Here is a 25,006-nt window from a genome sequence, read left to right as displayed (position 1 = left end):
GCAATGTGCACAGAAACAAGCACTCCTGGTGAGTACACCCAGCGCCGAAGCAAAGAGCCAAGTGTGGACACACACAGTGATATACTAACTGCCTCAGCAAAAGTTTGTAGTGTAGGCTTGCCCTTCATTTCACTTAATTATTTTGTAGTTAAACCATGTACTGAACCATGTACCATGTACTTTGTCAGTAGAATAAGTTCTATTTGTTGACTTCCTTCTGGGGTACATAACGGTAATAATCACTTCATCCAAGAATCCATTTTGAACCTGTTTATTGCTGGATGAGGGTTGTTTTTTGTAATAGAAGGCTTCCCCTGTGAGGTATAAACATCAGAAGAGTCAAAATTAAGTTAATCTGGACTGACAGTCATCGCCTCTTCAGCCAAAAAGTCATCGCCTCTTCAGCCAAAAAGACAAAGAGTATCACTGGTGCTCTCTAGTTCCTATCTCTGTATGGTCCTGGGAGCAGTGGGAAATCTGGGAAGGCACATACCAGAGACCTTGTGCAGCTTTATGAGAGACTATATATTACCTTGCATCTCCAGTCTTGACACATGGAGAAGCCATAGGGTGCTTTACTGCTGTTTCCAGGTGCAAAGAGGTCAATCACAAGAACATCAAATTCACAGTGTGGAGGATACTTCTCGGTGCAAGTTTCACTCTGCTTAATCCAACTTCCACCATGCAGCATTCAGTGTCCATCTTCCTCTTGAGGAGCAGTGCACAGACAGATAGCCAACTTTACTTTGCCTAGACAGAAGTCAAGTTTCTCTCTAGACTGGGCTGATTGTGTTCTTCCTACCTTTAGGGAAATCTTATCAGGCACTTTGACTGTCATGACTAGAGCAAGTCTGTTATCCACAGAAAGAGGAGTGCTCCAAAACCATAGAAAGAGGAGTGCTCAATGAATCACAAAATTCTACCCAGTGGATGCTGTGCTTTTTCTCCTACTAGTATCCATACCCTGGACAGAAGTGGGACCTGAATGAGTCCGCTCCATTATTCCCAGCTAGTATCTGCCATAAGAATCATTCTAGCTGGTTCTAACGGATGAATCCCTCTGAAAAATCTGATTCTTTGCATCCATCAGCTGCAGAAGATGATGACAGACAATGGGACCTTGACCTCTGCTAAACAACGTGATAGAGTGAGATGTGGTGGGGATAACAGGATTTACTGGATTGGTCTCGTGAACTCTAGTTCACTGAAGGACATCTGTTTATGAGATCAGCATTTCCAGCAGACTTCACTAAGAACTCGAGTTTTGTTTCTGTCATACCACTTGTTTTCCTTTGTGGACCTCTTCATCTTCTGTTAACATTCTTTTGAGATGACACCTTGTACCCAGTAGGATTCATCCTCAGCTCAGATCTAAGATGGACTTCCCTGATACTATATATCTGTTTATCATGGTTCAAAGATTCTCCAGAAACTGTATCATTCTGTGAGCTTGCTTCAGCTCCCTCTCTGTGTACAGAGCCCTGATCAGCAGAATTTTTAAGGAAGAGATAGGAAACAATTTTCTTCTTCCTCCTTCTTCTTCATATGGTTGATGTAAATGTACAGCAACAACTATAATTTTACATTTAGATGGTTAAGCCAGATATTTGCATCTGGAGTAGCTGAGTGTATTTGCTGTGATGCCTCCTTCGTATTTGTAAATCAGGCATTGAGTTGTGAAATGTTCCATGGTCTGTTCTGGGTGACCATACTCGCATAGTGGAGAGTCTTTAATTTTCCATTTGTGCAGCAAGGATCCGTATCTGCCATGGTTTATGCGGATACAATTTAGGGTTGCCCATGAGCATCATGGGAGATCAAAGTCATGGATCTTCTGCATCTGATCTTCCACAAGGTGTTTATTTGTTACTTCTTGTGAATTCCGTTCAGCTTTCCAGTATTGAAATTGCATTGTTAAAGGTTAAATGCTTGGGTCAAAAAGGGCTTACGTGACTTCAAGTGGTGGTGAGGGACATTGTTATAGTCTTGGTAGATGGGAAGATGTTCATTTTCCATGACCCTCTGGAATTCCTGAAGTGTGGAGGCAATGGATAGGGGAGCAATATGCAACAGCACTGGCAGTCAAGGTGTTGGGGTCAACTTGAGGGCTCCACCTTCCAGTGTTTGGTTGGACAACAACAAGTCGAGCATGGCTACTTCTGTTCCATTCACAGTAGTCAGCTACGAGGTACACAAGGGCCACTGCTGATGTTTGTAACATTGCTGCTGATGCTCCCCAGTTTGTGCTTGCCAGTTTCTGGACCAGGTTGACCCTTGTCTTCATCTTGGCAGCTACCTTCTTCAGAGGGTTGTGGAAGGTTAGCATGAGATCCAGCTTCACTCCAAGATAGGTCGGAGTGGGGTCACGTCGCACAGTGTTGCCACAGAAGGTCACTTTCAGGGTGTGCATAGCATTCCTATTATCAAGATGGAATGCAGTGACTATTTTGTGAGGATTTGACTTGAGCCTCCATTTCTGGAAATATTTCTCCACAGTGTTTAGGTCCCTGTTCAAGCTGTACTTGATGTTGCTGAAGGTGGCTGCTTGCGTTGCCAGGGCAAGGTCATCCGCATATGCAAATTTGCATGACTTTGTTGAAAAGCATTGGCATGAGTACTGAGCCTTTGGCAGTCCATGGTTAAGGAACTGGGGCGAACTGAGTTCATTGGCCAAGTGGACAAATAGCTGCCTATTGCTCAGCATCATCCCTAGCAGGCATAGTCTTTTGTGGCAGGGAATGATCCTTGCGAGCTTCAGCATCAGACCTTTAATCCAGACTGGATTATAGGCTGATGAAAGGTCTACAAAGGCTGCACTGGTTTTAAATTTCTTCTGGAATCCAGCCTCAATATGTGTTACAAGGGCCAAAACTCGGTCGCAACAACTGCATTTAGGCTGGGATCCCACTTGTTCTTCAGGGATCACTGACTCAATAAGAGGACTGATTCTCCAGAGAATGATACATTCCAAGAGTTTTTAGGTAGTGCACAGGAGTGATATCAGATAATAACTCCCTGGGTCATCAGTCGGTTTGCCCAGTTTGAGTATGGCAATGACTATCGCCTCCCGCCAGGCTTTTGGGATGCATCCAGGTTCTGGGTTTTGGTGTACAGTTTCACCAGCTATTGGAGTCCTCTGGGACCAAATTGATGAAAAAATTCGGGGAGGGGGTTGGAATACCATCTCCATCAGCCACCTTCCCTTTCTTCATTGCAGCTAAACCCTCTTTCAGTTCATAGAATCACAGAATATCAGGGTTGGAAGGAACCTCAGGAGGTCATCTAGTCCAACCCCCTGCTCAAAGCAGGACCAATCCCCAACTAAATCATCCCAGTCAGCGCTTTGTCAAGCCTGACCTTAAAAACCTCTAAGGAAGGAGACTCCACCACCACCCTAGGTAATGCAATCCAGTGCTTCCTAGTGAAAAAGTTTTTCCTAATATCCAACCTAAACCTCCCCACTGCAACTTGAAACCATTACTCCTTGGTCTGTCATCTGCTACCACTGAGAACAGTCTAGATCCATCCTCTTTGGAACCCCCTTTCAGGTAGTTGAAAGCAGCTATCAAATCCCCCCTCATTCTTCTCTTCTGCAGACTAAACAATCCCAGTTCCCTCAGCCTCTCTTCATAAGTCATGTGTTCCAGTCCCCTAATCATTTTTGTTGCCCTCCACTGAACTCTTTCCAATTTTTTCACATCCTTCTTGTAGTGTGGGGCCCAAAACTGGACACAGTACTCCAGATGAGGCCTCACCAATGTTGAATAAAGGGGAACGATCACGTCCCTCGATTTGCTGGCAATGCCCCTACTTATACAGCCCAAAATGCCATCTGTACTTCTTCTTAAAGCCAATATTAATAATACCAAGGTTCTGCTGAAAAAGACCGTGGGAGCATTTGTCAGATCAGAAAGTAATGATCGGAATTGGGGTTGGAGTGGACGGGGACAATGACTCCACCATACTTATGCAAAGTGGGGAAATGGCCTGTGGAATGGTTAAACCGGAATGTGAAGATAAGCTTCCTTTAGGAACTTGTTCAGATGTTTCAAATGGAGCCCTGCTATATTTGTGTCTCATTCTCTGAGCCTTTGATAGGGAATGGGTTATATCACTCTGACATGAAGTAGATGATGTAGGTTTCATGCATGTACTGGCAGTTCCATGGGCTACTTGAGACTGGAAATAGGACAAAACTGTCCCTGGGATTCTTGCACAGCAGTGTAGAGTACCGCCTCTGGCCAATGTCCAGTCATGTCATTTTGACCTAGGTAGCCATTTTCTTCCAAACTAAAACGCTGGCACCAACTGGGGGCTAACCCTAGGTATGGTTGGTTCGGGGTCATATAAATTGCTCTGAGGCAATTGAGGCCAACTTACTGATCTTACCTGAGCACCCTGGATTTGTTCCACTTCCAATTCTCTCTTGTACTTCAGGGACTGCTTCATCTTCCCATCTGATTTGTCTTCCTTTCTATAGTGTCTGGCAGGAGCCAGTATTGCAAATCTACTTTTCCAATGATTCCGTGAATAGCTTCAGCTTTCCATAAAGTTTCCCACTATAGTACTAAGAAAGCTGAGAACTGATTTGCCAGTGTGTCTAATCTCAGTGATGAATGCCACATATACCTTCATGAAACAGATTTGTGTGTCACTATCTTTTTCAGAGAGAAACTTTTGGATATGGGATTGAGAGGGCTCAGGGTTACAAAGCATGCAGCCACATTGGCATTGCTTGTGAAAGCATGTAGAGGGAGTCAAATTATACTTTCATTATTTCATAAAAATACAGAAATGTAGGGCTGGAAGGGACCTTGAGAAGACATCAAGTCCAGCCCCCAGCACTGTGGCAACACCAAGAACATTTAGACCATCCCTGACATGTGTTTGTCCAACCTGTTCTTAAACCCTCCAATGATGGGGATTCCACAATCTTCCTTGAAGGCCTATTCCAGAGTTTAACTACACTTATAGTTAGAAAGCTTTTCCTAATATCTAACCTAAATCTCCCTTGCTGCAGATATAGCCCATTACTTTTTGTCCTATCTTCAGTGGACATGGAAAACAATTCATCACCATCCTCTTTATAAGAGACCTTAATGGATTTGGAGACTGTTTTCAGGTTCTCCCTCAGTCTTTATTTCTCAGAACTAAACATGCCCAGTTTAATTAACCTTTTCTCATAGGTCAGGTTTTCTAAACCATGTATCATTTTTGTTGCTCTCCTCTGGACTCTCTCCTATTTGTCCACATCTTTCCTACAGTGTGGTGTCCAGAATTGGTCACAGTGCTCCAGCTGAGGCCTCACTAGTGCCGAGTACAGTGGGACAATTACCTCCCATGTTTTAAATATGGCAATCCTGTTAATGCACCCCAGAATGATATTAGTCTTTTTTTGCAACTGCATCACATTGTTGACTCATATTCAGTTTGGGATCCATTATAACCCCACAATCCTTTTCAGCAGCACTACCACCTACCTAGTTATTTCCCATTTTGTAGTTGTGCATTTGATTTTTCCTACCTCAGTGAAGTACCTTGCATTTATTTTTATTGAATTTCATCTTGTTGAATTCAGACCAATTCTCCAATTTGTCAAGGTCATTTTGAATTCTAATCCTGTCCTCCAAAGTGCTTGCAACTCCTTGCAACTTGGTGTTATCTGCAAATTTTATAAGCATAATCTCCACTCCATTATCCAAGTCATTAATTAAAATATTGAATCATACCAGACCCAGGACTGACCCCAGTGGAACCCCACTGAATTTGCATCAGAAGCAGGAAGACTGCCAAATGATCAGTGAGGCCACTGGATGATCAAGGTGCTAAAGGGGCACTCAAGGAAGACAACGCTGTTGAAAAGAAGCTAAATTAAATCTTTGCTTGCATCTTCAATGGTGAGGATGTGAGGGAGCTTCCCATATCTAAGCTATTCTTTTTAGATGACAAATTTGAGGAACTGTCCCAGATTGAGGTGTCAATAGAGGAGATTTTTGGAATAAATTGATAAATTAAACACTAATAAGTCCCCCGGAACAGATGGTATTCACTCAAGAGTTCCAAAGGAACTCAAATATGAAATTGCAGAACCACAGACTATGGTATGTAATCTGCCACTTAAATCAGCCTCTGTACCAGATGATTAGCAGATAACTACTGTGACACCTATTTTTGAAAAAGGCTCCAGAGGCAATCCTGGCAACTACAGGCTGGTAAGCCTAACTTCAGTAGCAGGCAAATTGATTTAAACTACAGTAAAGAACAGAATTTTCAGACACTGATGAACACAATGTTGGGAAGAGTCAACATGGTTTTGTAAAGGGAAATCATGCCTCACCAATCTACTAGAATTCTTTAATGGGATCAACAAACATGTGGACATGGGTGATCCAATGGATATAGTGTATTTGGACTTTCAGAAAGCCTTTAAGGTCCTCACCAAAGGTTCTTAAGCAAAATAGTCAGTCATGGGACAAGAGAGAAGGTCCTCTTATTGTTCAGTAACTTTTTAACGGATAGGAAATAACGACTGGGAATAAATAGCCGGGAATTGGAAATGGCCGGTAATTGGACAGACACATTGAGCTGAACTGTTAGTCAGAAATTTGAAATCAAAGTTTGGAATTTCCCTCAGAAAAGCTCTGCTGCACGGAGGTCTGCTGGGAATGCAGATACACAGGAAGGAACTCTGGAGGGAGGAGGGAAGCCTTCTCCTACTGCCAGGTCTGGTTCTGACCCCAAGCTGCAAAGAGCTGACATACCTACCCATTGTAATAGATATGTAGAGAACAGGGTAATTCCTAGAACATTCAAATTGAGTTAAGGATACACTACATAGAGTCACTAAAAGAAAATTGGCGATAAATACCTTGACAGACATTATTTTAGGAAATAAAAAATGATGGTAAGTGCTACTGAATTAATACAGTAGAGATAGAAAGAAGTAGTGCAAATATATTTTTCATATAGGAACTAAACAACTGTTAAGAAAAAACATTATAAGGTAAAGCTACTATTTCAAAGGAGGAATGGCTCAGACGGATTTATTAGCCTCCTTTTGTTCAGAAATATCATGGGCCAGATCTTCAGTTCCCATTATTGCTATGCCAGTTTATATCAGCTGAGGACCTGCTCCATCATATGTTCCTGTTTTAAAAGACTGGGAGAAGATAATGATTAAGGAAATATAAAATATATATAAATATAAAAAATATTAAAATATAAATAATTTTATATCTCCATATCCAGTTTATTCAAGAGAATATATTCTGACTACAATGGAATCTCAGTAGGATGCATTCTGTGAACATTGGTAGATCAGATGTATTTGGCCAACGCTGAGCTCAGAAGGATTCCTTTTATATGTCCTGTGGAAGTGTCCCACTACTGTGGAGATTTTTTAAAATAGGGGAGAGAGAAGAGATCTGACCACTAACATTTTCCTTATTCTTATTACTTTTCTCTTCTCTGCCACCACCCTCCAGCCTTTGCATCCCTGTGCCTAACTGGACTCCTGAGACCAACAGATTCTACATGCCTCTTTAACTTAGAAGAAACTGATACTTCTAAAAGGTGGAACTCTTCAGTCTTTCTCAGACCAAACACTGGTATAAATGAATGAATGAATGAATGAATGAATGAATGAAATGGAAGCTTTAAAGAGAACAGTCTGGCAAAATTTGAAATGGAAGCAAATTTGGAAATTTGTCCTCACTTTCACCAAAACAAACCCACGGATATTGCACCCCACACTTTATTCCTGGATATTCCAATGAGCCCTTTAGATTATTTGAATAATTGAATATGCTTATCGAAAACAATGGTTGTAACTGATGCTGTGTCACACTGTTACACCCTTGTACCTCATATAGCTCCTTTTCCCCCAATCATTTTCTTTCTGTTACCCTCTCGCTATGGAGTCCATCATATTATTTTTGTTTTTTTATAACCATCTCAAAAATAAACAAATAAATAAGAATTTACTATAAGAATAGGCACTATACAAAATGGGTAACAAAATGATCCATTCCCCTTAAGAATAAAACAAAGAGTGCTGAAATAAAGAGATACTAAACCACATTATTTATTTTTACAAGTCATGTGGTTGACCAATGAAGGGGAAAAGGGTTAGATTTTCAGGAACATTTTATAAGAACTTACCTACTACTGGACATAGTTTTTCAGTACCTAACAAAGGAATAGTTCCTGACAATATAGAGTACATCTAAGAATAGCAACAGTCATTGATGTAAACTGATAACATTAGAAGAGACTTTTAGAAGTTTGACCAGCTCTGGAAAAAAATAACTATAGAAAGTGGAATAGAAACATAAGTCTCATTAAAGAAAACTATTTTAGGAGTAGAATTAGAGCTTTCACATGTCAGTTTGACATCAGTCATGCGAAAACAGTTGGATGCTGCTTTTAAGAGATCTAAAGATTAAGCAAACGTTGGGAAAAATAGGCACTTTTGAGTTAAGGGCAGCAAAAAAATGTTGTTGAAAAGTGAAAAAATAAGATTGTATTAAACTATCTTGTTAGCATTATTTATAAAATTACGCTACAAATGTTCATTTCTAGATTTTGTATCTTTAAAAACATTTAATATAATTGTGCAATGAAAATAACTATCTAAGGTACAGATTGTATATATGTATTTCCACCCATCTGCCTATCTCCATTATACAATTGCACAAAAATTGGTATGATGATGAATGGAAATTGATTATATGATAGACTGGTAATAAAGTAATACAGGAATTGCCATAGAGATCTAAATTTAAGTTAAATGTTCTGAATAAGATGCTGAAGAAATATTATCCCATTTTGCAGATGACATTGGAAGGCCCAGGAGGAATATAAATTATATAAAGAAAGATCAGTATCATTTACCAACATGCCAGTAGAAAATCAGTTGGGCCTGATTCAGCAAAGCACTTAAGCACATGTTTAAGTGCCAGTGTTTCACCAGGAAGTAAGCATGTGCTTAAAGTTAAGCAAGTACATAAAAGGTTTACTGAGTAGGGATGGACTTAAGTACATGCTTAATTGCTTTGCCAATTCAAGGCCTTAATTAAGCATAAAATAAGCTAAAGAAAGAAAAAATATCTGCCAAAGCAAATAAAATTAATCACATATAAGAACAGGAGATATTCTAAAGTTCTCTTTATTCAATAAGGAATTACTTTAAAAAAATATTTATTGATTCCAGAGACAGGGCCATATTCAGAGGTGGTTTTTAGGGATTTTTAATCATGTATTTTGAGGCATTTTTGTATAATTCTCATCATCAGAGTATCTGAGCAGATCACAAACATTAAAGAATTTAGCTTCAAAACATCCCTGTGAGACAGAAAGGTATTATTACCTCCCATTTTACAGATGAGATACAGAGGCACAGAGTGATCAAGCAATTTCCACAAGGTCACACAGGAAGCCTGTGGCTGCAGTCGTAATTGCCTGATTCCCAGTTCATTTTCTTGATCACAAGACTGTTTTTTCTCTCTCAATGCATAAGGTGGTGTGAGATGGGCAAATGGGTAAAAGCAGGTATATGAATCTACAAGGCTCTAAGTTGGTATTACTTACACACTGACAAGCCAGAGCAAGCTGTAAGAGTATGAACTATAAGTAAAAGTATGGGGTCACTTTAATAAATATACACTTTCTTACACCCTTTCTTACTTGCTTCTCCTGCTACATTCCTCTCTTCCAGTCACTTGGCATGTGGGTTTCACCAGATTACACTCCTCTCTGAATTTGGCCTACCATATTTATGATATTTTAGTAAACTATTTTTAATCACCTGTCCTTAATAATTGCCACATATTTAAAACTCACTTTGTATTCTACATCAGTAGTGCATCTGAAAATCCACTATTTTTGTTTCCTTACGAGAGAAGTTTTAAAGGATATTTTTTACATTACAAATGGTGACACACAGTGTATTTGCATTTTACAGTAACGTTAAACATATTGTTTAAAAACAGAATTGTCCCATGTGATTTCTTCAGATTGTATTAATTTATTTTCTTAATGTACTGTGTTTGTTAAAAGAATAATTAAAATAATTGTCTGTGTACGTGTTGTGTATAACACAAACATGTTTCAGATGTGATACAGGGACCACATACAGCAGAGCAATTAGTACCTTTCCCTTTCTTTTCCTAACAGTGTGCACTGAATTAGTGTACCAAAAATGAAAAAAACAAGCTGTACAAGTTGGAAATATTGTATAAGATTATTTTACAAAAACGTATAATTTTCTCAGAACTATTGCTATATAAACTAATGATTTATTCAAGATCATTTGTATGTACTTTGTTCTGTACTCATTAGAATAGGATTAGCTCTTAGAATACTGATTCATGTATTGTTCCCTACTATGATAGTATGAAAAGATACTTTAAAATTCTTTGTGAATTTAAAATTACTGCACCAAATTTCAACTTCAAGGACTGAATTAAAAGAAGCAGCAGTTGCTTGCACTCGGTCTGAATCTGATCCAATGAGTCAACCTACAATTTAAAGTTCAATCAAAACATTGAGAATAAAGCCAGAGTTAATAAATTATGTGTGATGATACAACTGAAGTGGGCCTAACAAAAGGCATATTCAATGACCTGACTCTCATTGTCTTGCACCTTGTGTACTCATTTACACCAGTGCAAAGCGATTGTAAAACATTATCACTCTGATTTAGGGTTGTCAATTTTGGTTGGATGTATTCATGGAGATTTTATTACATGACATAATCTTTAATGAAAGATTAATTTTTAATTCCTGGAGACTCCAGGACAAGCCTGGAGGGTTGGCAACCCTATTTAGCTGCATTTTATATCCCTTCTGCACACATATAAGGGCCCGATCTGAGTCTTCCCACTGACTTCAATGGCCTTTAGATCAGGCTGCAAGGGCCAGATTTTCAAAAGAGCTCATCACCCAGTAACTCTCACTGTGACTCTCACCTATGTCCAAATTTTCAAAGGGCTAAGCACATAATTTACTGAGCTATGTTGAAAATCTAGCCACGTATATATATATTGGTGTCTGGTGAAAACTGGGCCCTGGTTGTAGATGCTGAGCACTTTTGAAAGTCTGGACACAAATGCCTACACAACGTGCAAGGCAGTTGAGAATCAGAACCAAAAGCATTATTTTTGGTCTGGATCTAATGCTTACACATCCCCTGAGCCCCTGCAATCACTCATCAGGATAAATACAGGCCATTGTCCAAAATTCACAGGAGCTTGGCAACATCTGAAAGTGGGTACGCAAAAATGACATGTAAGGGTGTGTTCAGAAACCAGTTATAGCAGTTGATAAAGATCACATTGTTTCTAACTCAAAACACCAAAGGCAAAGCCATACCTGCCTAATTTAAGGACCCTCCTCTGATTTGGATTTTTTTGTTCCTGGGGGATAATTTCTCCCCTCCCTTTGCAATCCAAAACACAAATAACAGCACAAGCCCCAAAGGCAAGAGGAACAACATGCTCCTCTGAGGCTGTGATGCTGCTCTACACTGACATCTATGGAGAGAGCACGAGCAAAGCAGCACAAAATTTGCACCTCCCCTAAATCTCTATCTAGGAGACTAAAACTGTCAGCTCCATAACATGTCCAATCCCTGGTCACCTAATGCCTTGGAATCCACACAACAGGCAGTCATACTCAAGAGTGCTTTCACCACGTTTAGGATAAAACACATTTTTCAAAGGTTACACGCTTGGGTCTAAACATTGACTTCAGGCTGAGACCTGGAAAATAAGGTGTTAGCCATGGAATAAGAAGTTTTAGTTATGTATTTTTTGGGGGAAGAAAAACAAACAGTATTTAAGAGTTTCTGAAACAAATGTGTTCTTTTAAACTTCTTTTCTCCTAGTTTTATCATTAACTTTTAAAACCTAAAATTGGATTTTTAATATATGATGTAGATTGGAGATGATGGAGAAAATATAAATATGGCTAAGTATGCATCTTTTACACATGCAGTTTACTACATGTGGGCCTCAAACTATTTTTTAAAGAAAGCTCTATAAGATTTTTAGCAATTGGATCAAAAGCACATTGTCTATCTTAAAAAGTAAAGACTGGAACTCCCTTGGAGGTTTAGTAATTAATAAAGTAAAAACATTATAACATCTTTTAATCCAGTTTTTTAAAAAACCAAGAACATTGACACAAAAATGCTTACATAAAACTAAATTTTTGAGATAGAATAATAATCAGATAATTCAAAGTTAAGAGTTTAATTCCATCTTTAACCAAGTGCTGTTATATCTTTCTCTTAACAAGGTGGTTTAAGTTTTTACTTTTGATTTCCTCACTTTTTAAAATGTATTCTAAAATTAGCTTTTGTTCTGAAGTTGTGAAATACTACCTAAGGATACAAAGAGAGAGAAGGAGATGTAGTGAATGCCTCCCAAATAACGTACAGTGACTATGGATTTTAAAGGTTCTACACATACAGGCCTCTTGTATAAAGAAATTATTATAATACCATTAAATTATACCATTACTAGTTTACATAGTCACTTTATGGGAAAAACCAAAAGCACGTACACTATTTCACAGGAGCTAAAACATATGTATATGTGGTGGGGAAGTCAGCAAGGTGATAAACACTATTAAATCAGGGAAGTAAAGATTTTGCACGAATGGATAATTTACTTACATCTGTTAACTCTCTTCAGTTTGGGCAGTTAGAAAAATGAAGTTATTCATCATGACAGTGCATGATTTCCCAATAAAACTTGATTGCTCCGTCTTCAAGACAAGCTGTAAACATTTGACCTAACACTCTCACTTTTGGCTCTTATAGATAAATCCCCTTCCTGGGGTCATATTGAGTGACAAAGCTCAATCACCCATCATGTCAAGCCTGTGTCACAATCGTATTGGCTGATTAATCAATGAAAGATACTGGTGACCTCCAAATGGCACCTATCAGCTCTTTCAGTGCACGTATATCAAGGAAAGGGACTACAGTTTACTCAAGAGCAGAGACCATTCTAGCCCATTGCGGGCCCTAAACAGGAATATTTTGGGGAGCCCCTCCACACCTCACCCCCACACACAACATGTATTAAAAAAGTGAATAGAGGAGAGGGGCCCCTTTTGCTGCTCAGGGCCCTAATCAATTGCTTAGCATGCTTATGCCTAGTGTTGGCTCTGTTCGGGAGAGGTCTGACACAAAGATCACTTGAGTCAATGGAAAGACTTCCACTGATTTCAGTGAGCTCTGGATCAGGACTTAAATGAATGAGCAGAACCAGAATTTCCATTAAAAAGCAGCTGTGTTTCCTCAGAGATGGGGACCAGAATGCCCAGGCAGTTTTACAACACAGATGTAATCCAGAGAAGTTGTATTCAAATACAGATAAACTAAAATTCACTTCTTTAGGCTACTATATTTTTGACAATGGAACAAAGTAGAAGGGACCCCTCAAGGATTAATTTGTCTTCATAATTTACATCAGAAATGACATACAAACTCTATAAGTAATCACTTATTTTCCTTTCATGTCACAGTTAGTACAAATAGCAAAGACTGAAAACACCTGCAGGCCCTACTAAATTATCAGGATAGGTCTAGAATATTTTGATGTTCTTGAAGTCCTCATTAAATCCATGAAATAGCTTAGTGTTAAGTACTTAAATCTCTATGGCAGGGAACTAGCCAGCAGGGTCTCTCTTTATACATATGTTCTGTAAAACACACAACCTCTGCCCACATTTTTTGTTTTATTAAATTAATAGGTTGATAGTTTGAAATATAGGTACCAGCTAATTTTTGTTGTTGTTGTTGCAATATTTCATCTTGGTCTAACAGGGAATGTAGAGTTCTGATGTTAACATCTAAAAAAATAGTGACATTTGAAAATAAATCCCTACCAAAAAACAGTGCAATTTTCCAATAGGTATATGGAGTTGTTTAACACCACCGAACATCAGGAGAATTATGATGGGGGGGCTAATATTGCATGAAAATGTGAGACCACTGTGGGTCATTCAACAATGTGAACTTTTCCAGCAAGCCATGTAATTCCCTGCGGCTGGACCTGCAAGCAACACTATATATATATATAAAAGACGGCAAGGTTACAAATCCAAGGACCAAGTATGTAAAGTGTCCCGGTGATGTTCTGAAGAGATTCCTCGCCACACAAAAGCTCTGGCAGGTAAATAGCCTATCCCAATATTATCAGCTGATAGATAACAGAACTAGAGAGAGGAGTGGGGGGTATATATTTGATCTGCCTGGGGAAAGCAATGAGCATTTAGAGGTGGAAGCAGATGATCGGGGGGGTGGGGGGTGAGAAAGGAGATTCCTTGGGCGTCCCCAGCCCAGATCAATCATTCCTTATGCACATTTCAACCAACTTTCACCCGCACACCCCGCCCAGGGAACTCCGCGGACGAGGCGAGTCGCCCAGCGGGCTCCCTCGCTGGCGGCAAGTCCCCGACTTTCCCCCTCGCCCCGCCGCCCCCAGGGGCCAGGAGCCCCCCCTCCCCGCCCCCCAGCGGAGAAGGCGAGTGGGGGAGCGGGGACAGGCGCGGGCACCTACCGTGATACTCCTGGCCAGGTACGTAGAAGGTGGGGTTCCCCGCGAGCCGGAGCGACACGAGCACCTCTCCCTGCTCCCCGTCCCCGGCCAGCTCCCCGTGGTGGGTGCAGAGGAAGAAGAAGGGCGAGAAGCGGGGGTAGTAGCCCGCCGCCCCCTGGCGCCCGGGGAGCATCAGCCCCAGCACCGCCACCAGCACAGGCCACCCGCGAGGGAAGCCCGGCGGCGCCGGCTGCCTCCGCTCCATGCTGCTGCCGCGGCTGCCCGCCCCGCACGCTCCTGCAGGGCAGCGCCGGCGAAGGCGGGGAGCAGCCGACCCCAAACCCAGCCGGCAAAAAAACAAAACAAAACGAAAAAAAAAAAAAAGAAAGAAAAGTTTGCGCGGCGGCCGCCCGGGAAGTTTGGCAGCTGGGGAGGAGCCGCCGGCCGGCTGTGGGCTGCTGCGCGGACTCCCCCGGGGCCGGGGGTCTGGGAGCAGCCGCCCCGCTCTGCCCGCCGCCTCAGTCCCCGCACCTTCGCCGCGCCGCTCCCCGCCCGCTCTCGGGCTCGGGCAACCTGGTGGGAGCCGGGCGAGCGCCTGCCTCGGCCGCCCCTCAGGGTGTCAGTGACAGGCGAGGGGGGGAGACGAGGCAGAAAACGCAGGGGCTGGAAATAATTTATTTCCCCGGGTGGCTGGGCAGAAGGGAGGGGGGAAATCCCTCCCCCTTTTTGTTGTTGTTGCGAATGAAGAGGAGACGGGCAGGGGCTGGTTGGGAGAGTTAGGCAGAGCCCGTTTGCTCTGTCTTTGTCTGTATTGGCTGCTCCCTCCTCCTGGTCCCCTGGGCTTGTGACATTTGCTAAAATTATTTTAAAAAAAAGTGGGGTTGGCACCTTGGTACTATCACCCAGAAAGGAGAGTTCGTGATCTAGGGGAAAGAGCCGTTTCTTGTGAGCAGAAGCGTTTATGGGGATGGTACATTTGGGTTGTAATGTATATTTCAGCCCTGACCTATGTAATGGAAAGGAAAGAGGGAGCCATGGCCAAAGGAGTAAGTGCAACAGGGACTGCAGGGGGAAATGAGCGGCTGGACATGAAGCGCTGGCTACAGGAATACTGCATAAAAACATACATTTTTAACAGAGGATGGGTTGGCAGAAGGACCAGAGCATCAGGAGATGGGAGTAGACCTGCCAGGCTTTAATGCATCTTCCCACCCCACAGTTGGATCCCAACCAGTGCCCAGATACAGCCACTGTGAGCATTAGTGACATGATGTAATTGGAAAGGAGAGCGTACCTGCCAGCAGTTTTGAAGTGCAAAAATTGGACAGTCCAGGGGGTCCCTGCTGGATTAATTTCATTGCCAGAGGGAAAGGTTCCCCCTTCAAGGAAGAAAAAGTAGAATGGAACATATCTTGCATCTGTCCTACATCTTTTCGTCTCCTCATACAGCCTGCTTCCCTGGCCCACCTCCATGCATCTGATGTAGATTCTACATACTAGACCCAAGGGAGGTCATCACCATCTGCTGTACCTGGCTGCAGTGCCAGCTCTACAGCAAACGGAAGCAAACCTGCTACTAGCAAAATTTCGTTACAATTTTTCATTTTATTCAGTCCTGTTCAGTAGCAGAGGGAATTTTTACTATTGTTTTTGATAAGCCTGGATCAGACCATGAAAACACTCACTCCCATAGAGACTCCTCATAAAGAGAGGGTGGCCTGTGATGAAAGGGAGAAAACAATCTGCAACCCCATTCCAACTGACCTAATATTCTGGGCCACTGCCTTGGACGCTGAACCTCTTGATGTTCTCAGATGAGACTCAAGCTGGCTCTGTGTCTTCCTTTTAAAATCTATGTATTTATTTTACTTTTGTGAGTCTCGATGAATTTCAGTGCTCATGAAAGTGATGGGCTAATAATATCTTTTGGTACAGCCAAGCAGGTGGAGGCAAATGCTCTGCAAGTTCGCTCACAATTGCTCTGCCAATACAATACATTTGGAGTCTTGCTATGGAATACTCACTTTTTCCGAAGAAGAGATTTCCAGCAATGCCAAACTGTACAAATTATGCCAGGTGATTTTATGAAGTGAACCTTGTATGATTTAGACCCCTTAACTGAGCCATTCCCCAAACATATTTACACTTAACTCTTCACCACTGTGGGCATGGCTGTACAGTTTTGTGCCAGACTGGATTTACAATTTTGGGGGGAGCCAACAAATTCATTTTGGGGCGTTGCCAAACATAACTGACTTTTCTATGTATTAAAAAAGAGCAGGTGGAGAGAAGAGGGAATCTGTGGGCCATCACTTGCTTCCACTGCTGCAGGAAAAGTGGAGCCCAGCTGCTTCTACTGGGATGTAGGTATAGTTGCCAACACTGAATTTTTTTCAAAGGAAAATTCTCCAAATAAACGTGCATAGCTAATCTGCCAGAGGGATTTGGGGCCTGATCTACTTCCCACTGATGTCAATGGGAGTACTTCCACACATTTCACTGGGAGTTGGATAGGCCCATTCTCACAAATTTTCGGTCATTTTCTCTGTCTTTGTTTCCATTTGCTTAGAATCCACAGTAGCTAACAATATTAATGCAGGTTCTCAAAACAGCCCATCCAGTAATTTTCTTCCTAAACTTACTGAGATAGGTAACACCTACCAGGTAAGTGAAATAAGGTAAAGGATTGCAAGCAAATTATATGTACTAACCTAGAAGCTGGGTGTCTCTCCTTGCTTATTTCCTTCCTCCATTTCTTTATCCTTTTTTCGCTCCTCCCATGTCCAACCCATCCTACCTGTCTGTCTCCATCTCACAGCTCCTCCTTTATTTCTTATTCCTCTTTCTTGTCTTCTTACCTCTACTTTCTTTGAAGAGCATCATCTCCTTCCTCTTCCACGCACATTTCCTCTGCTTTCTCACATATCTCAAGAATCATGCCTATCAAATTTTCTGATTTTGGTTGCTCTCTCATAAGTTCCTGAATGGGAGTTTGAATCTTCCAGGGAAACAAGAAGACTCTACCTACAAACATCCCTCGGCTCTGGGTCTCAACTAGGTCGAGCCAGGATATGGCTGGAGTAACCTAGCTGAGACTCTAGCAGGAGTGTTGGCATAAAGCATTTTACCTGGACATCCTGTTAGACTGCAGAGACTGTGGGGTATGTTGGAAGTAGTGTGCCTTACAGACCTGGTTCCGCTCAGTGGGAGCTGCAGCTGTGAGATTAGGAGGAGCAGCACCACTGGACTCAACCATCCTTCACCCTTCCAAGTTAGAAACATTGTGTTTTATGCAGTCTGCTTTCAGAAAAGTGAGGGTGTTGAATCTTTCATATGAGATTTTAGCAACTAGTGCAGTGACTCCTTGACTGGTGTAGACAGTTAAACTCCCATGATACATTTTGTAAGAGCATGAGTTTGCCCCAATGTCTTTGGCCAGTATTTTCCATTCACCCCTCTGCTATTTATTAATAGTAGAGAGAGTATTATTACTCCAATTTATATAGGAAAAGTGACTAAAGATCAACCTATGCATCTCAAAATGAAAACAAAAGCTATAATAAATAATTTACATTTTTATATGGCCTTTGATCGAAGGATCCTCATGAGCCATCTTATAAAGCCAGACAAAACCCCAGCATCATTGTGATATATGGTAGAGGATGTGGGAGATCACAACATGGCATGCCTGCAGTCCATACTGACTTGTGAAAACTGAATTGAATGGCATGTAAACAGCAGCTTCTTTATTAATTTGGCTATGGTATGTGGTTTTGCAAGGTGCAATGTCCACTGTATATGTTGAACATTTTTGACCTATAAAGAAAGAGCCAACATTAGAACATATTGGATACAGATAAACGGTTACATGGAAAACAGTAGGAGAGAGCTATTTTGCCATTTTGATCATCTGGCTGATTCTGATGCTGATCCCGTCTCCACATTCTTTACAGATAGCACCAAGATAAAGGAACTGACTAGATTTCTACATATGCAGATGAAAAATCACAGAAATATTCTCACCATAGTATCCAAGCGCCTTGCAGCAGTGCATTAAACAACATGACTACACATCTGTCTTGTGTTGTTTGAAACTAGTGATGTCAAAGACCCATTCATCCATTGTTCCACAGCACTCAAAGTCTTTAAGGAGAATCAGAAACAAGACAGGAAGTTGAAATACTTTCTATTTCACCACAGCTGATAAGAATTTTAAGATGGAGACACACAGTGAAAAGTTAAAAGTGGAAAATCTTCTTTCCACTGGATATTTCTATTTAAAACTCAGCAATGCAAACAAACTACATTTTCTATGCATGTATTCCACCCATGACCACTGTAAAAGTGCATATGCTGCATCTGTACTTCTTACTTCTTTAAAGGTTTCATTGAAGATAAATCACTGATGGATAAGGAAGAGTGGTGTGTTTGATACAGATAAATGGTTTCATGAGAAACCATCTTTGTACCTGATACAATGGTAAAATTGCTCATGAACACTTCATCCTTGAAAAAATATTACCACATTATTAGAGGCAGTTTTACCCCTGGGCTTAACATGAGCTGTAGCTCAGGCATGTTATTAAGCTCAGACAGTAGGGATGGTTTTTAACTGCACACCAGTGGATGGTCTAGATATTGGGATACAAGGTATTCAGCAGAGAATTCCATTGTAACTGCAGGACACAGTCATATCAAGTTACTCAGAATATATTTTCCATCCCACCCATTTTTGCCATAGCAATGCAGCTGAGAAAATATGAAAAACCGAGATCCCCACACTACAGAATACAAACTAGGGACAATCAAGACAGTTCTATTCCAGGTAGTCAAGTTCTTCTCCAGCTACCTCCTACTTACAGAGTCAAATCATGATCCCATTAATTGAGGTCAATGGGAATTCTGTCGCTGTCTTAAACGAGATAAAAATGTGTTCCTTTCGGCTGTAAAGTTCAGTAAAAGCTGGGGCATCTATCCTATGAGTGCTGTCTGTGCACATCAGAAATAGTTAGTAGCTAGTCAAACTTGCCTTCCCTTTCAAAATAAAGTATTTTGGTTATTAATTCTTTTATTCTCTGTCCCTATTTATGCAACAACTGCCTCAATTACTTACCAGAAAGGGCTGGGGCATCTTTGCCATGCCAAATAATCCTTCTGGATGAATTCCCTTTTTGTGCATGGTACTTGTCATAGTCATACAGCAATGCAATTTTTCTTGCCAGTTACATGAACTTTGATCTTAAGTGAGGCATAAGTCATTTCTAAACAAAGCCTTAAAAGTGAAACTGTAGGCAACTTCCATGCCTAAGTTATTACGAGATTTTAATTTTTCTGTGATGGGAACAATGGAAAGTGTTTGTCTGCTTCATTTTCCAGTGGAGTGATATAATATGTATTTTGTTTTCTGGCAGCTCTGAATCTCACCATTTCATCTGAAAATATAACATTTACCATCATATGTTCTCCTTCTCTCTCCCTTACATTGCATTTCCAACAAATTATTTTAAATGAACATTTCCTTATTGCTCATTAACATTAATGAATTATGAATATAAAAGAGAATATTGATGACGTCTCTCTTTTAACAACAACCTGGCACGTCTTCCTAACGTGTCAAACTCTGTTAATGTTACAAAACTGGTCAGTTTCGAGCCTACTCCCATACATTTGTCATTGATGTTGTAGCCATTTACAAAAAAAAAAGATTTAAAAAATGCCTTCAAATCAGCAAAATAACATCAACAACATTCCTCTGTGTGATTTAATAATGGAAATGTTAGGCATTACAACTTTAATGTGCATGAAACGTTTATGTTTTGTCATGTTGTTTTGAATTCTGCTTTTTTCTACTATAAACTGTTCAGTATTCAGATCTACTACAAGCAACCTCTGTTTAGTTTATAAAACAAACCAATGGTACCCTGTGTGATTCTGACCATAAAACTTATTTTAAACTTTCTGACTATTTGTCGTATATGAAGATGTGCACATCAGACAGGCACACAACCATTCTTAAAAATGGGGTCTGAGTTCTCTGTAGTTTTAATTACTTCAGAGAATTCATGGATTTTGTTTCCTTCAGTGCATGGTCTGGAGGTTATATATAGGCATAAGAATAGATTCTTCTCTGTTTCTGATCCAGTGCATTGATGCTCCCTATGAATATATCACAAAGACTGTATGTCAATACATTTAAATTGACACTGGTAATTTAAAATCTCTTGATCAATTTTTTATTTAAAAATTTGCTTTTGGGTGTAATTTGAATAATTGTGTTTTTAGGAAACATTTTCCTGTACAAACATTGATGTCCAATAATGTTGTTTCCTACTGTATATTTGTAACCTAGGATTTCTGAAAAAAAATGCTAGATGTTTACATGTGTAATACCTGCCTGCTCAGGCTTCCAAGGTTTTTATTAACCTGCAAATAATTATCCTCAGTAGCCTTTATCTGAAGAATTTTTTAAATGTCAGTGGCCACAAAAGAAACCCTTAGACCATTTTACAACCTAAATTATCTCTCCACTTCACTATTCCCACTAAAATAACCTCAAGGACCTAAAGTACACATGACTAACAGCCTATGACAATTTTGACTGTTTACCTTTTTAAGGAAGCTAGAATTCAAATGTGAGGAAGTCTGTAAAAGATGTTCCTTCTGTTCCACCTAATAACTGTTAATCCTACAGAGCACCAGAAATCACACAGTCGACCAATATACTTTACTGCCGTTGCTGAGAATTTGTCTTAACATCAATGTGTTTAAAGTGTATATAAAGTGCATGACTTATGATGAAGATGAGCTCTGTAATCAAATGTCAGTGAAACTGTGCATGAGGATTCAACACTTTTCTCAAACATATACACAATACTGGTTTGTGCAGGAAGAGCACATTACTATAATTCATTTTTTTTATATAGTGCCTGTCAGGAAACGCATACAAATGACAACTAAATGTAAAAAACACAGATTAAAGTCAATTAACATTCTTTAAAATGACTAAAGTTATACCAAAAACTTGAGAATTAGTAGAAAGTAGAAAGTCTAAAAGTCTCATTGAAATAAGGCTAACCCTGGAGCACTTCTCAACTCAGAAGAGAGGGCGTTCCAAGGGTCAAGAGTCACAACAGCAAAGATATAGGCAGCACACATTCTAGCTTGACACACCACCGCCCAGAAGTAAAAACTCCACGCTCTCTGACCTATGGGGTGAGATGAGACATACACAGGGTGTCAGAAGCTTGGTAACTTATGTGAGAACTAGCCTATCAGGGCCTTCAAATATTAAAATTAGAACCTTCAACTCTATTTGCATATCAACAAACATCCAGTGCAGGGAGCAAAGCTGCAGGTAGGCAGTAACTCTTTGCCCAAGCACAGTAACTGAGCTGCCGCATTCTGAACTACAAGCTCTTTAAGGAAGGGACTGTCTTTTAATACATATTTGTAGAGCGCCCAGAAAAGTGGGGCCCTGATCCTGAGTGGGCCTTATTGGGGCTACTGTAATACAAATGGTAAAAACAAATCTGCCTTGTAGTCAGCTCAGTATAGAATGCATTGAAGTATTTCTGTGTCCTCTATAACAGGTTTTCAATGCACCGTGACCGCCTTCTGACAACAAAAATTACTACATGACCCCAGGCAGAGGGTGGAGGGGTGGAGCCCAAGTTCAAGCCCTGCCGCTCTGGAATGAAGCCCTTGGACTTCGAATTCAGCCCCAGGTCCCAGTGAGTCTAATGCTGGCCCTGGCAACCCCATTAAAATGGGGATGCAACCCACTTTGGAGTCCTGACCCACAGCTTGAGAACTGCTGCAGACTATAACAATTCCCTGAAAGAAACACTCTCTCCCATCTATACAGGCACTTTCTGGCCAGCTAGTACAATTAGATTGGGGCCAAAGTGGGCTGGCGTACACAGGTACAGTCCAATGACACTTTTCTAGGTTCTGCTCCAGGTATAAAAGGAGGAACAACACAAAAGTGCAGCAGTGCAATGGTCTCACCTTTATTTGCTGCTCTGCCAGCTTAGGGAAGGGAAAGGGAGTGGTGGGAGAGGAGAGATGCCATGTGTGTTTGTGTATGTGTGCATACTTATAGAATGGCAAAGCAACCAGGAAGAGAGATGGTGGGGAAGCACCAAAGGAACAGGACCCATGAATAGAGAGAAAAAAAATAACTTTTCATTCTTTTCATTCTCACTTTTCATTCTCCCAGTCCCAGCATCCCCCACATGTTTAGGTCCTACTTATTATGAAACTTATGTAAAAAGTCAGCTCAGGATTGCACAGAAAAAGGACTGAATTATTGTTATTTAACTTCATTCATATTTTGGCATTTATAAATTGTCAAATGACTTGTTTTTCATAATAATCCCTAATCCAAAAAATATGGGAAGACCATATAAAATGGGCCCAGGGTGTGGTAAATGCTGAGAGGGTGGCACAGGGTGTGTGTTTTTAGTGAGGAAATGAAGAGTAGAATAGAATTTTACTCCAATTCTGACCCAAAAAAGTGACTTTGGCAAGCAACAAAACTAGATGGACTAAAGAAATAGAATTGCAAGTTATTACGAAATAAAAATTTTAAATATAAGAGCAAGCCAGAGCTTTAAGCAAGCCAGAATATTGCACAATGAGCAGATATTTTTTCCTGATTACAAATTGTCTACTAGAAATATAAAATTCATCACTTGTGAGTCAAATGTTTCTCCCACCTCTCTTTAAGGTCACTGAGAAATCTTTTACAGTGACTGATTGTCAATGAAAATCTCCTTCATAGTGCAAAATATACATCAGGACATGATATTATATTCCTAGGCAGGGATGATGGTTATATCATTAAGGCATGAGTCTGGGAATTAGGAGATCTGGGTTCTACTCCCAGCATGGCTACTGACTTCCTGTGTGTCCATTGGCAATCACTTAACTCTTCTGTGTCTCAGTTTCTTTACCTGTAACATGAGATAATATTTACCTGTTTCACAGGGGTGTTTTGAAACTAAGAGCTGGATTGTACTGGCAGATATTAAATAGAGCAGATTTTCAATCACAGTAAGGCTCATTTATACTGCCAGAGTGATGTTAACAGGGCCATAGTATAGTTAAAAATCTGGCCAGTGGATTTTAAAGCCAGAGGGTACTTTGGGGATCATCTAGTCTGACCTGCTGTTTAACACAGGCCATAGAATTTCACCAAGCAATTCCTCCATCAAATCCAGTAATTTGTGGCTGAACTACAGGATAGTTTTGACGTAAAGTATTCACGTAACAGACAATCTACCACATCCCTTGGTAAATTGTTCCAATAATTAATTACCATTACCGTTAAACAATTGCAACTTATTTCCAGTTTAAGTTTATCTTACTTCTACTTCCAGCTATTGGATTTTGTTATGCCATTATCTGCTAGCCTTAAGAGCCCTATAGTATCAGATACATTCTCTCTGTGTAGGTAATCATACACCATAGAATCATAGAATATTAGGGTTGGAAGAGACCTCAGGAAGTCATCTAGTCCAACCCCCTGCTCAGAGCAGAACCAACACCAACTAAATCATCCCAGCCAGGACTTTGTCAAGCCGGGCCTTAAAACCCTCTAAGGATGGAGATTCCACCACCTCCCTAGGTAATCCATTCCAGTGCTTCACTACCCTCCTAGTGAAAAAGTTTTTCCTAATATCCAACCTAGACCTCCCCCACTGCAACTAGAGACCATTGCTACTTGTTCTATCATCTGCCACCACTTAGAACAGCCTAGCTCCATACTCTTTGGAACCCCCCTTCAGGTAGTTGAAGGCTGCTATCAAATCCCCCCTCACTCTTCTCTTCTGCAGACTAAATAACCCCAGTTCCCTCAGCCTCTCCTCTTAAGTCATGTGCCCCAGCCCCCTAATCATTCACGTTTCCTTCCACTAGACTCTCTCCAATTTGTCCATATCCCTTTTGTAGTGAGGGAACCAAAACTGGACACAGTACTCTAGGGGTGGCCTCACCAGTGCAGAATAGAGGGGAATAATCACTTCCCTTGATCTGCTGGCAATGCTTCTACTGATACAGCCCAATATGTTGTTGGCCTTCTTGGCAACAAGGGCACACTGCTGACTCATATCCAGCTTCTCGTTCACTGTAATCCCCAGGTCCTTTTCTGCAGAACTGCTGTTTAGCCAGTCGGTCCCCAGCCTGTAGCAGTGCATGGGATTCTTCGTCCTAAGTGCACTTGTCCTTGTCGAACCTCATCAGATTTATTTCGGCCCAATCCTCCAATTTGTCTAGGTCACTCTGGACTCTATCCCTACCCTCCAGCATATCTACCTCTCCCCACAGTTTAGTGTCATCTGGGAACTTGCTGAGGGTGCAATTCATCCCATCATCCAGATCATTAATAAAGATGTTGAATAAAACTGGCCCCAGGACCGACCACTGGGACACTCTGCTTGATACTGACTGCCAACTAG

General features: G+C 40.9%; 1 protein-coding gene and 1 long non-coding RNA gene across 3 annotated transcripts in view; one reads left to right on the top strand and one right to left on the bottom strand.

Moving 5' to 3' along the window:
• The window catches only part of RELN (reelin), a 451,858-nt gene extending 436,950 nt beyond the window's left edge, over nucleotides 1-14,908 (bottom strand). The window contains exon 1 of the mRNA XM_084611658.1: nucleotides 14,571-14,908. Within this exon, the coding sequence (XP_084467784.1) occupies nucleotides 14,571-14,814 (244 nt within the window). The 5' untranslated portion in view covers nucleotides 14,815-14,908. The remainder of the gene's footprint in view (nucleotides 1-14,570) is intronic.
• On the top strand, nucleotides 14,300-20,508 carry LOC311511253. 2 transcript variants are annotated; one of them, XR_014709235.1, is made up of 3 exons: nucleotides 14,300-14,588; nucleotides 16,831-16,912; nucleotides 18,503-20,508. It is a non-coding gene; the product is annotated as an uncharacterized lncRNA (long non-coding RNA). The 2 variants fall into 2 exon arrangements; XR_014709236.1 differs by having other exon boundaries at nucleotides 16,826-16,912.
• The last annotated feature ends 4,498 nt before the right edge of the window (nucleotides 20,509-25,006 follow it).

Source organism: Lepidochelys olivacea, assembly GCF_965140295.1.
Source record: "Lepidochelys olivacea isolate rLepOli2 genome assembly, chromosome: 1".
Classification (NCBI taxonomy): Eukaryota; Metazoa; Chordata; order Testudines; family Cheloniidae; genus Lepidochelys; species Lepidochelys olivacea.
Note: the sequence above shows the minus strand (reverse complement) of the source record. Positions and strands in the feature narration are given on the sequence as shown.